Here is a 13829-nt window from a genome sequence, read left to right on the forward strand (position 1 = left end):
TCTCATGTATTAGCCGCTCCTTCCAAATGATTTGAGGTATGCTTTTTCTCAGGAATTAATGTGCTAGCTTTTACAGAATCACAAAAGGCCAGATTATGTGACATGTTTTTAGGGATATTTTATCTTAACAGTAATTTCTTTCTTTTCTCAGACTGACTTCAACCTAACAATAATAAGAGAAGATAAAGAACAAAAAGCTAGTCACTTCCTAGTATTAAAGTTGTGGTCAGTCCCCAAAATATACAATGTATAATTAAGGTTTTTTTCCAAGAAGCTGTCAATACAAAAAAACCCTCTGCAGATTCAGGCATGTACATTTCACCCATCACATTCAACACAAATAACATTGATCCCGTAGACAGCTACTCTGTGACCTATGATTTTAATGACAGGCATAACTTTTTCCTAGCACCAATGCTTTATTTTCTAAGTAATATAGAGTAATAATAGAAACAACATCTGTACATGACATTTTTCTCCCATTTGACAGTAATTCACTTGAGGTCTTTGTATTTTCCTTTTAAGGGACAAATTGCTTTCCTCAAATGCCAAGTTAATTCCAAATTCTACAGCTAAACTGTAGTTCTCAAAGGATTAAGCCTGCTTTCTAAACTGTGATGAGCACTTTCTTTTAAATTCTGTTCACTTTGGGAAGTCTGCAGGAATAAAAACCCCACCCCTTATCAAGAGATATCAATCAGCCTCTTGGGTTCTATTAAATCATCATTCCTGTAATTTTATCTTTATGGAAGTTCTTTGTAATTCTGCAGAAGATACATTTTAGGGTTTTTTTTAACCTGTTGGTAATTTTTCCCCTCGTTTTTTGGGTTGTTTAAGTGCTGGCCCACTGCTTTGTGTTTTTTTTTCTTAGATTGATACATCCTGAAAACAATAACAGGTTTTAAAATGCAACACAGGCAGGCAGTTATTGCTTCCCAAAAGACAAAAATACATTTTGACATCAGATCCAGATAAGCTAATTGAGATGTAGGGCCAACACCCTAGAATCTCAAAAGTTTAAAGACAAGTACTAAAAACTTATAAAATAGATGAACTGAAAACAACAGGAAATCAATATGCAGATGATGGGATACTGCAAAGAAAAAAAAAACCACTGTAGTCCCATGCCCCCTGGTGGCACAGAAGAAACAACCAGACTGAAATCTTTCAAATGCTACATTAAAGATAGTGTGTACATATTTCTGTGTAAAACTAGTAATTTCCCTTTCAACATCTGTGACATTTTAAAAGAAGAAAAAAGGTTTCTACTCAGAAAACTAATAGCTTATTATCCACTCTAAAATTAATATATATAAAATAATACTGATTGGGGCTTTACAGGCTGCCCAACATAGGCTCTGGTATTTAGATTCCTAAGATGTTGAAGTATAGCTGCCATATATACACAGATTATTACGTGCTTCACTGCACATGACTATAGTTCACCAAAGTTACCAAGCGTGTAAGCAGCTAAAACGCTGTTTACACCTATCCCACCACTATATAGGCTGCCTCTACAACTAAAATCAGACAACGCTTAAACTTTGGATTCTCATTCACGTATGTTCTAGAAATATTTTACCTCTTACTACAAGGAAAGAGTTTTATATTGCTTAGCAATAGCCTGTCAACTACCTGGTCATAGATTATACCACCAATCTGCCTTATGTCATTTAGCCAATTATAGTCTCTCCAGCACTGGCCAATAACAGACACAGAGAAAAAACAACAACATTAAAAAACCCACCAAATATGTGTTTAGACTAATCCTTCTGCTGACACATACTGCCAAATTCCAGCAGTCAGATATAAACTTCCAATTTGGAGGTAATTTCATCTAAGATGGACCTTTCATTTAACTTGTGATACTTTAAACCTTCAAATATCTACAATAATAAATAGTAAAACGGTAGAATTGTTATGTGACAAAACACTTTTCTTTGTGAACTAAGTTCCCTGCTTCCTGTAACATGAGAAACAGTACTTTGTTCCCTGATGATGTTCAAACAACAATTATATATGCTGCTGTGTAATTCCAGCAATAATTCATTTTTAAGCTGGAGGGTTCAAGCCTACCTAGGACTCTGAAGAACAGTGACTTTGTGAAGCCTGTTAAAGTATGTTACTTTAACTTTGGAGGTAGATATTCTCTTATTTGGAGAAAGATATCCTTAAAAAGACCTCCCATTGTGGAACCGAACAGAAGATATTAATAAAGACAACCCTGCTTTCTTTTCTGAACACTATGAGACGTATCACGCCTGTCTTCTAAAGCATTTAAACATGTCATGTACCAACTCAACTTGAATGCAAAACATGAAGAAAAAAACTACAGTTAAGAACATGTAACTATGACCTCATGCAGTATCAAAGTAAGAACTGACAGGCAACCAAATCTTTTGAGATTTTAAAAATATTTTCAATTTCTGTTGTGAAATGCATCAGCCATGAGTGTTAACTTTAAAAAAGAACAGTGTCACAAACTAGAAGTGGATCCCAGTTTTATGCAGTATGAAAATAGTTAATGTCAGGAATCCATTCTCAAGTCGAAAATTTCACATGGATCTACATTATGCAAAAGCTAGGTCATTTTCATTGCACGTTCACCTTTTCTCCTCACTCATTTTAAATAGATATGAGTAGAAAATGCCTAGAACATAGTATTCGATAGTTAATTTTTTTTTTTAAATATGAGCTAAACATGGAAAATATTGCAACTCTTCAAGACAATAAAATTAACACATGAAAGTAAATGAAATTCAGTTTCAACATTTTTAGAGGAAGGCAACCAACTTACACTGCCGAACTTCAAATGTCAACACCAAACAGTACAAAACAGTGAACTACTTTAAAACTGTTTCATCTTATTGATTGCTAGTAACAGATGTTGATTTACCAGTAAAACAGATTAGAGGCATGTTACAGGGGGCATTAAATAGGTCTAATTAAAAAATTAAACACACAGGTCCCCTCCATTACTAAAGAAGTACTCTTCAGAGTATTTTGTTTTAAAATAAGTTTGAAAATTTTTCCACACATTTGGGGGTGGGGATTTTTTTGTTACATTTTGGGGTTTTTTTATCCAAGTAGAGATGCACCGATTTTACCTTAACCAATTCTGCCTGAAATTTTGTAATCTATATGGCTTTGTAGATACTGGATAGTAAAATTTGGCTAGCTGCACGATTGATAAACATCAGCAGTCCTCCCCCTGACTTTACAACATCAAGTCTTCTCAGAAAAGAAGCAATCCTGACTTTGAGCCCTGCCTAACTACACAGAAAATTGGAAGTATGCTGAGTTAAGTATGTCTTACTCCAAGTGAACATCATTAAAGTATGCTCTGTTAATCTACATGCTTGTTTTAACATAAGGAATAGCAACGTAAAGTTATGTGAATCACTTGGCCTATACAGCCAGTTAAGTAGTTTATAACAACTTCAGTGTAAACTTCTTTTTTTTCATTTCTCTCTGCCTTTATATATTGATAAGATTGTGCAAATAAAGATTTTATTAAAAAGCGAGAAAGTCATCCCTGCTGTTATTCCACAGCAAAGCTACTATTTCTACAAGAAGTGCAAACAAAGTACCAACAAATCCAACTGTACCAAAAGTAGGTACATCTGCATGGTAGAAGAATAGCATCACATAAGCAGCTCATCTGTTCACCATCCCCATGCTTACATAGGGTTGGACTTAACCAACAAAATCTTCCCATGTGAGGACAGCACAGATGAGCACACCCTCCTCCCATTTGGAACAAAAACTGTCCATACCTGCTAGCTGCACTGAGCAATGTGCCACTACCACCACATGAACCAGCTACATAACAGTTCCTTATGCTTCAGTCAGTCTGAACCTTTCAGCAGTTTTCATGCCCCAAATACTCCAAAGCAGTCTGCTTTCCCACTGCCCTCTGCTTGTCCTTCTCTGTTTGCTTCTGACACCAGTCTGATCAGTAGCAAGGACTCTCTCTAGAAAGCAGCATACTGCATTCCAGCACAAGGAGGGATGTTCAGTAACACAGTGAAAGATCAAGCTACTTTATTCTGGGGAAGTGGAGAATGGACAGTTTCTCCTATCTAAGCATTGTACATTGCAGAAAGGATATTAGTTGCAACTGTCATTTCCTCAGTGAATGTTCACTCCTTCTCTAAATGCAGTCGCTTTCAACAGGACCCTAGGAACCATTTCATGAGGAAAAAGACAGCTAGCTCAAATAATTGAAGTGGCAGTATGATGGCCTACAGATGAGGAAATCTCATGGAAACAGGCAGGCAGAAGAGAAATCCACGATACACTTCTGACGTTAGGTCAGCTAGAACATGATTATTTGTACCCAGACTCAGCCAGCAACCACCAAGTGCTTGGTGCAAAACCAGCAAGAGCCCATTCTTCTTCTCGTCCACATGAACAAGCAGGAGACGACAAAGTAGCTGGCAGTGTCTTGCATAAGAGGCTCTGGTGTACCAATGAGTTGTGGTGAAGAAAGAGTACCGCAACGAAGAGTGTTCTCCAGGGGATGTGGAATTCAAGTCAAGATCATTGCCGATACAGATTTACTGCAGTAAGCAGTGAGGAAACTGGACTCAAAGTCTCATTTTGTGGCTGCACTGAATAGCAGTCATCTTAATAGTTTTCTGCACTTGCATTGTCAATAACTATTTCCAGGTATATCTTCACAAATCATGTACTAACTTCACTAAAATCTTGACATAAACGTCTGATCAGATGCCAGCATACCAGGATAGTAAGACCAGAAAGCATTCTCTGTTCACTGTTAAGAGCACTGTAGAGTGAACAGAACATACTAAATGTAGAATTAAATCGACACCTCCTGTACAGAAAAAGCAAAGCAGGTAAAAGTTAAAAATGCAACCTGATGTAGCATCAAAGCTTAATATTCGAACACACCGTTTCAGCATATATTCATATTACAAGGTAGGACATAGAAAAAAAAAACCCAAATACACAATGTATTTGTCAAAAGGACAGGTCAACATTTAAAGCCTTTATTAATCTGGGCACAAGGCTTATGTGCATCTGTGATGATGAAAATTATGTAAGTAACCTTGTTAATAATTTCCTACCTTTAAAGTACCATTCAAAAGAAGCTCACTTTACAAAGACAGTGAAATTCTTCTGAATTAACTGAACTACAAAAGTCTGTTCTCTCAAAAAATTAGAAAGTTCTATTCCAAAGATGCAGAAGCCTGACAAATAGATTCTAAGAAGCTATGGACTTCCACGTTCTCTTTTACCAGAGGCAGCAATAACAAGAGTGTTTAATGTGCTATTACCCTAGACTAAAGTTTCATGTAATTTATGGAGATAAAAATAAGGCATGCTGTTAGGGACTAATTTGACACCATCATCAGTGATCTGAAGGCAAGGAGAGAAAGGAAAGGGAGATGGAGACAAATCTAGAAATATTCCCTGTTTAAAGTCAATTAATCTGAAAAACGTTCACTACTACTCTGGCTGATATGTTTCAGGTTCATTTCCTTTTTGATTCCCCTCCCTGCCCTATACTGAATCTTTATTTAAATGGCTAGCAGTACAAAACTGAAGCACAGCTTACATGGCATTGAGTAGAGGCATTTTAATAATGTTTGGTTTTATTTGAAAAAGTCAAAATTTAAAATAACAAAACCATGTGTCAGACAAAGAAAAGGTAAAGTAAGAGCAAACTAGGAAAACTTCCTCTCTCCATTTAGTTTATATAGTTTAAGTTAGGCATTGACTCTAGGTAGCAGAAGGAAGTGCTTATTTATAGGCTGTGTTACTACTTTTCTGAAACATACATTTCACTCAACATTTTGCAGCAGATTTACAGACTGTAATAGCTGCTGTATTAGCTGCTGCTTAGCCAAAACTTTACACAAAATGTGCAAGCAAAGACAAATACACTCTATGAACATTAGGAAATACAAAGAAATGTTACTGACCTGTAATTATGTTCACAAAGACTGCCCCTCCTCCTTTACAAAGTACTAGAAGCTCAGCAGAAAAAATCCTAGATTTTCATTATCTCTAGACTCAAGATCATTCCCATGACACTCAAAGGCTTTTAAATTGTGAACGTCCTAAGTGTTGTTAACAGGGTTTTGTTTGTTTTTTTAAATAACTCAATAGTTTCAAATCCAGGAAGATGATGATTCTTTCTGTGGATTTCTTCACTCAACATTCAATCTTCTCTGAAGTGACACTCACAAGAATGCTACTAAAAGTCACTGTGCCCACAGTTTTTCAGTGCTCAGAAGTCAGAAAATGACAACTTCAAAATTATGTACAATCTTAATTGCCACTATTCACATTTTAGACTAAAACAAACATTTCCTAAATATTTGATCATGCTGCTTCCAATCTGCATACAGAAGTTCTGTTCCTTGTTATACAACATAGGTCTGAAAGCTCCCAAATGAGCTTATAAAAATACACCCATTACTAAGAACATGCAGCAACAAAACATGTGTATTCATAGCCCATGTAAACCACTGAAACCAGCCCCTTGACTACAGCAAGGCTCCTAGCAAAACTCTAGCTGGAAAAGGTGTTTATAGTGTGTCAGCAGCTATTTCAAAACAGGAAGGGTACAGACTCGGCGACACCGGAGGGAGCCAAGGTTTGCACTGCACGGGACTGGGGCATGAGCTGATACGCTGCAGTTACAGCCAACTGATGGAGACTCAGGGCTGACTGAAGGTAGTGCTTCCTTACAGCAGGGGAAGTACTGCCTCAGCAGTACTCCCGAGTAAAGTTCACAAGGCGCCCTTGTTCAACACACGGATTCAGAGAACTGCTGGTGTTTCTGCCATGTATTTCATCCTAATTTCCTACTACTGCTCCACCCTACCATGATTCATATTTTGGCCAGGTGGTACTACTACCAAATTATTGGCAAGCTCTGATGAAATAACACTCCATACTGCAACAATCACCACTTGCGCCATTTGTGCAGAAGTATTTGGTTAGATGTAGATGCCCTGAAAGCATGAATCCAGTAAAGAAGCATTAGCAGTACCACCAACAGCTAGGCCACTTAATGCTTTACTGGAAGGACACTGGAAACCAAAGAACAAGCCAGCTGCTTTTAGAGGAACTGTACTTGGTCACCTCTCTTTAGTGCAATGCAACTAGTGAGCCCATAAAAGCAGTTAACACACATGAGAAGATCAGAGTAAGCTTCAAATAATGGTGGTCAAAGGCGGGGGGGGGGGGGAAGTTGGAGGGAAGAAAACACAGGGGGGCATGCGTAAAGAAAGAGATCTCACTCAAATAAAAATTGTTTAGGAAAGAGAAAACAGTAAGGATGGAAGTTGCTGTATATTTGTGCTTTGCCTTTTAATAAAGTTGAAGGGAAAGACCAGAGATTAAAAGGAGCAATCACTTGGTGCCATTCCAGTTATCAACCAGAATAATGGCAGACCCAAGTTTTAAAAACATATTTCCAGAAACAACCTTGCACGCAGTGGGGAGATATGTCCCATAAAAGCCAAAGCAAGCTATGTGAAAGTGGTTAGAAGAAAATGCTCATGTCCAAAGCATCACCTATCAGGTTGTAACAGAGGATGCTGCCTTGTGTCACTGTGTTGCCTTGCTCAGGCATAAAATACACCAAAAATGAAATCTCATGTGAAGACTACAAAAAAGCTATATATTTCTGAAGCAAGATATGCTTACAAACAAATCCTCCACTTCATTTTTTTAAATTAGATTTTTAATGCATGCTTAGGTGTGAATCTAGCAAAATTTAGAATCAAAAGAAATATTGCACAAGCTCCTGTAAATGAACAGCTTTTATGGATTTGTTCTAAGTCAAGGTAAAGTTAGTTGAGAAAACAAGCCATGTTAGGCTAATGATTTTTTTTTTTTTTCTATCCGGGTCCAAAATACGCAATAGATTAATAGGGGCTTATCAGTATTTGGTATTCATCTGTACACAGTAACACAGGTTCTTCAAGATAAGCTGCTTATGGACTTATTCCACTTTAGACTTGATTTGAATGTAGCTTCCATTCAGTAGTTAACAATTTAGCCCACAAATCACTTGTACCTGACACTCACTGCACAAGAGATGGCACAGAACTAACCACCACTCCGAACCTCCCTCCACTGTACAGTCACACAAGATTTCTCAGGGAATTCTGTGCTATTACAGACAAAAAACAATATACTCAACCATTTTTCCACTATATTCCACTACAAGACTCTTACACAATGATCTGTACTGACAAATGGTACAATAATAATCTAAAAATGCACCTAAGGCTATTCCTCCACCTTGTGCTCCTCTCTGCATCATGCTGTCATGCTGTTCCTACCCTGAGACAGGACACTAGGACACATCATATCCCAAGACATGCCCTGGAACAGGAGCATCCTATGGCTAGGAACAAGCTCAGACAGAAAGACAGAGCTTGTGATACAGTCATTGTAAGAATAATATACACTTGACAGCCACACAGGATCCATAAAGATATATGCAGGAACTGCAGAGGAAAGGCCAGTAAGTCTTGATCTCCATGCATTATAGGTACCTAATCTTCACAAAATTAACAGGGACTACAGTTCTATGGCAACGTGCAGATCTTCTGATACTATGATTTCAATGCACCACCAATGAGGACAAGGTTGTAAATCACTTTAGCTCCAGTGCTGTTATAGTTGCCACAATGCCACCTTACCACGGATAGGTGTGGATAACATGCGCCATAAAACTGACTACTGATGCCAGCTTTTGCAAAACCCAACAACTAAAAAGACACAATGTCACTACTATCTCCCAAGCCTGACCACAGTTGCCTTTTAGCACTGCAGTGAAAGGCATTTACAAGTATTTGGTTAAAGAGTATGTAAAGGCATTTGCCTATGGATATTCACCCATCCTGGGAGATCTTGTCCAGAAATTATTTCTGCAAGACACTTCTGTCAGCATCCTTGCACAACTACCTGAACTCTCAAACCGGAAAGCAAGCTCCGAAAGGACAACTCTTGACTACGCTGGCAGAAAATCAAGCCTGAAAAAAGACATGTTCACAAGACTGAGTCTGACACAAACTACCGCGAGACCACGCAAGAGAAGGTGCCTTGCCTGGAAGAAAAAGTGGAAATGAAAGTGGAGCAGCAATCCTAATCACTTATTTTACTACTGGTATTAGGTACCATGACACTTCAGGTGAATGCAGAGCAACAGGCACTGCCAGCTGAAACATTCCAACTCTAATCCTGGCAGAAATTAAATAAAAAGTCTAGACAGACAAATGCTCATAAGCTAAACAGGAGACTGCTTCCAGAGGTACCCAGTTCTCTCCTCTGAGCTTAGTGTAAGCCACACAGGTCAGCAGAAAAAAACTAATCAATATGCAACTTCCAGGACACGAAAGGTGATTCGTGTTGTTACCAGAACTGCACAGAGGAACAGCAAAGCTGAAAAAATAGCACATTGTCAGAACAGAAAGAGGCATGAAGTGAATCAATCCAATAATTTGTGAAAAAGAGTATAAATTCCTTTTCCTAAGCAAAAAAGTTCTGACCTTTGTCATCAGGAAAGATAATGCCTTCTTAAATCTACAGACAGACAATCTACTGCTGCCATAGCTTTTCACAAACAAAAACAGCTTGAAGTTTTTACATCTGTGGCTAGTTTCACTTACAGTACACTGAGTTCTGGCAACACTGCACTGACAAAACAACTTTTTGTCAGCCGAGGTAGGATTAAAGCTGTTCCTTTCAAATATTTTTGGTGGCTTCATTCCACTCTTCGTCTTTTGCATTTACTTTATGCTGATGTTATAGGGATCTGAAAGCATTTGCTATGTGTCAGAGGTTTTCCAGTTGTAACAAAGTGAAAAATTTCTACCCTATGGGCAGTAAAAGGAAATGACAAAATCACATCAATTTCATCCGTAACTTCCTCAAAGGATAAAGCAGTAAGAAAAGAAAAGGTAACTGTTCACAGAAAGGAAGGACCAAAACAGTGACAGACAAAGGATTCTCCAGTGAGAGTCAGCAGCCTCAAAGAAATTTAGGTATGGAAAAGGCAAAAAGAGTAAACACTGACAGACTGTTCTAGAAGACTGAAGGGAGGGAGGAGGACGGAAGGAGAAGTGTTTGTCTCTAGCTGACTAGATCACGTAGAAGGAAGAGGTGTGACAACAGATTAAGGTACTAAAACCGTTGGTCACAAGAGATAAGACCACGTTACACTGGAGACCAGTGTTGCACTGCAGGACACAGACAGGAATTTCCACTGCAAGACACTGACAATGGAAAACAAAACATGTCTAATAAATCTTCCCTGTTCACTCAAGTAATTCAGATGAAAATCTAACCTTAAAAAAAAAAAAAAGACCACCTATGTATGAGCTATCCTGTTCTATACTTTACCTGGATTAAACTCAACTGGTGAGGTAGACACATGAAGAGATTTCTTCATATATAATACTGACCATAGCAGCAGCTGTTACAAGGTCACACATGGCATTACTCTCCTGCCAGACTTATATATTGAAAAGATACAGCTGCTGTAGCCAGCCTTGTCTTGCTTTCTTCTCCTAAGCTTCCTTCCCCTTCTCTTGGTTCCTGCAAAACCTAGTGTCTGACCTCTGAACTGTAACTTGAAGGAATAAAGGCAGAACAGATCTGCACTCTTTCTACACATAAGGCAAGATTTTTATCTTCACTGTTAACAAAATGGATTCAACTATTACTTTTGCATTAAATAAAAAATTAGTGATTCTATCAGAGAGACTATTGTTACTTTTTAAATAAGCTTTTTGAGTTCTTCTACTCACGTGAAGCCTCAATGCTGTACTAAAAACCTGCATTTATCTTATTTCCCAAAAAATAAGTACAATACAAGCATAAACAAGATGTGACATTACTTTCTATAGTTTTATTCTGGTCTATTACTATAAGAAAGCTGTTTATACACGGCAGTATTCTGCCGTTCTGCACGGCATACCGTGTGCTCTCTGAAATACTTTTTTCCTGTCGCAGTTAAACATTCTTGACTAGAACACTACCACAATACCCAGCCTGTAAATTCTCTCCCACACAGTCAACACGGGAAAGTGAGGAACTGCTTCGTTTAACCATGCGGTGCAGCCAGGTATCTGCCAGTTACGGCTCCAAAGCAAGGCTTACCGAAAAGGAAAGCAGTAACATAAAGTCAGCATTTCTCTAAACCCACCTGTTGATGCCATGGCTGAGGTCTACCCTCGAGTTCTCAGCTTCCCCTGTCAGCTCCTACCCGTCCACAGCACAGGTTTCCACAGTGCAGAGCAAGCCCCGCGCTCCGCTTCCTGCTGCCTGCCCCGGTCCCGAGGAGGACAGACGGACGGACGGAGAAGCCGCAGCGCAGCACCCAGTCCGTCCCGCCCGCGGCGAGCCTCCCCGCCAGCCGCCCCTCCGCACCGACCCCTTACCGGGCGGGTGGGCTGCACCCGCCTCCCCGCTGCAGCCCCGCGCCCCCGGCCGGGCCGAGCCGGCAGCAGCGCCACCCAGAGGCGGCACCGCCCGTCCCCCGCCCCAGCGGCCCGGCAGCGGCGGCACCTCGCCGCCGACCCGGCCCCGGCCCGGAGCTGGGGGGGGGGGGGGGGGGGGGGGGGGGGAAGGGGGACGGGGGCGGGGGCACCGAGCCGCGCTACCACGCCTCGGTGCTCTGCCTCCCCCCCCCCCCCCCCTCCAGCGGGGAGAAGGGGAGGGGGCCCGCTGGCTGCACCGCCACCCTCCCCTCCACCTCCGCCCCGCCGGCTCGGGCGCTCGCCCACCCGCCGCGCCCCGGCCGCCGCCCCGCTCACCTTGGGGAAGGTGCCCTCCCGCCGGGGGCTTTTCGGGTGGTCGAAGTGGCCGCGATCCAGCATCAGGTAGAGGGAGAAGATCACCACGCAGAAGACCGCGCTGCCGAACACCGTGAACTGCCGGCTCAGCTTCATCTCCGCGGCCGCCGGGCCGGCCCCACCGCCGCCGCCGCCGCGCTCCTCCCGCCGCGGCCGGCGCTCCCGGGCCCCACTCGCCGCCCCGCGCTCGAAGGGGAAAGTTCTCCCGCCGCGGCGGGCGGCGGGGACCCCAGGCGCTGCCGCCCCCGGCGCGGGGCAGCCCCAAGTCCTCTCCGGAGAAGTGCAAGAAGTTGCCCGCCCGCTCGCCGCGCCGGGGCGGAGAGCCCTGCCGAGACCCTGCCGCCGCCCCGGCGAGAGGCGAGCCGAGAGTTTCAGGGAGCGGATCGGCTTCCCGGGCAGGCTAGCGCCCAGCGGGGAAGTGGTGGTGGTGGTGGTGGTGGTGGCGGCGGCGGCGGCAGCGCTGCGGGGCCGACCGAGCGCCGCTGCTCCCCCCCCCTCCCTGCCTGCCTGCCTGCCTGCCTGCCTTTCTTCCTTCCTCCTCCGGCTGCCTCGCTAACCGCTCCGCTCCTCCTCGTTGCCGGCAAGCGGCGCCGGAGTCTAGCACCTCCTCCCCCGCCCGGCGGCCAGAGCGCTGCCGCCGCCGGAGCACCGCGGACCGCCGCGCACACGCTCCGCGCCGAAAGAGCCCCCGCCCGCCAGCGCCGGCCCCCGCCCCCGCCGCCGCCGCCGCCACCGGAGCGCCGCGCTCCGCCCCCGCGCACCCGGGCGGGTGGGCGGTGCCGCGCGCGTGTCACGGGCGCGGCACCGCCCCCACCGGCCCGCGCCGTCCCAGCGCCGCGGAGGGGGCGCGCGCGGCGGCCGTTGGGGAGGCCGCCGCCCTCCGGCGCCTGGCGGCGGGGGAGCCCAGCTGCCGCCCCTTCCTCTCACGCGCGGGGCCGCCGTGAGGAGGAGGACCCTCTCCCCCCCCCTCCCCCCGCTTCGGCGCGGCAGGGCCGGCCCCGAGCTGCCTCCCACCGGGCGGCGCGGGCACGGCTGCCCCGCGGCGTCGGCGGCCGCTCGGAGGCGTCGGCGCCGTAACGGTGTCCCCGCGCTCGCCCGTCGGCGGGCGGCGTGTGGCAGGCAGCCTCCGCCGTGGGAAGTGGGGTGGCTGGAGGGGGAAGCCAGGGGGCTGCCGTGGGCCTCCGCATTCCTCCCCGGGCCTTGCCATGGCCCCCTGCGGAGCAGAGGAGGGCGGCCGGGGAGCGGAGGGAGGGAGTGCGGTGTGACCTCTAGCACCGAGCCGGCCCCGGCACCCCCGCGTCGTTTGGCAAAGGCCGGTCGCACCTTTGTGTACGAGTCCTGTTGCTCCGCTAACAGCGTTAGACATGTCTGTGGGCCACTGACAAGCTCCAGCTTGGGCCAGGCTTTCCGACCTCTGAATAAGTAGCATGCTTCGTGAAAAGCACCGCAGGAACGTGTCACAGCTGTAACGGGCTGGCCGAGGGCCTATCGCTCAGATTGCCCCACTCCTCCTCCATTGCAGTGTTGAGCTCCTTCTAATTTTCACAGACTTAGGCTGCTCAGGTTTGAAAATGCGAATGCCTGGTGTCTGCATCTGGCCAATATTCTGGGGAAGTACTTAAGACGCATTGGCTCCCCCTGAGAGCTAGACACGTGCTGAAAACATCTTTTGCGACTGTGTGTGTGTGCTGCTTTTTAAAGGGCTGTCATTGAGACATACCCCTATGACTTTAAGTCAGGATGCATGCATTAGCATCGCTATTTCGTTCTCTTTTTCCATGAAAATCGCCCCAAAGTTTTTAAAACTGTAATAACACACAAAAATTTGGCCAATAAAGTTCAGTAGACTCTTGCAGGAGCCAAGAAGCTTAAATGGTTGCTAAGTTTTTCCATGTTTGGAGCTTGTTCCAACATCTTACGGAACCTACTCCAGGGCTCAATTATTCATGACTTCACACCACCACCACCCCCACCCCAGCCCTTCTC

The 13829-nt window shown here is 44.4% G+C and overlaps 1 protein-coding gene across 2 annotated transcripts in view; it reads right to left on the minus strand.

Annotated features, from left to right (window-relative positions):
* The window catches only part of MAN2A1 (mannosidase alpha class 2A member 1), a 129573-nt gene extending 117078 nt beyond the window's left edge, over nucleotides 1-12495 (minus strand). Inside the window, exon 1 of one of the 2 annotated variants that reach the window (XM_049795609.1) lies at nucleotides 11805-12495. In XM_049795609.1, the coding sequence (XP_049651566.1) occupies nucleotides 11805-11939 (135 nt within the window). In that variant the 5' untranslated portion in view covers nucleotides 11940-12495. Of the gene's footprint in view, nucleotides 1-11194; nucleotides 11229-11804 lie in introns of those variants that run through there. The other variant, XM_049795610.1, reaches the window with a different exon arrangement.
* Between the last annotated feature and the right edge of the window lie 1334 nt (nucleotides 12496-13829).

This window comes from Accipiter gentilis, chromosome Z, assembly GCF_929443795.1.
Source record: "Accipiter gentilis chromosome Z, bAccGen1.1, whole genome shotgun sequence".
Lineage (NCBI taxonomy): Eukaryota > Metazoa > Chordata > Aves > Accipitriformes > Accipitridae > Astur > Astur gentilis.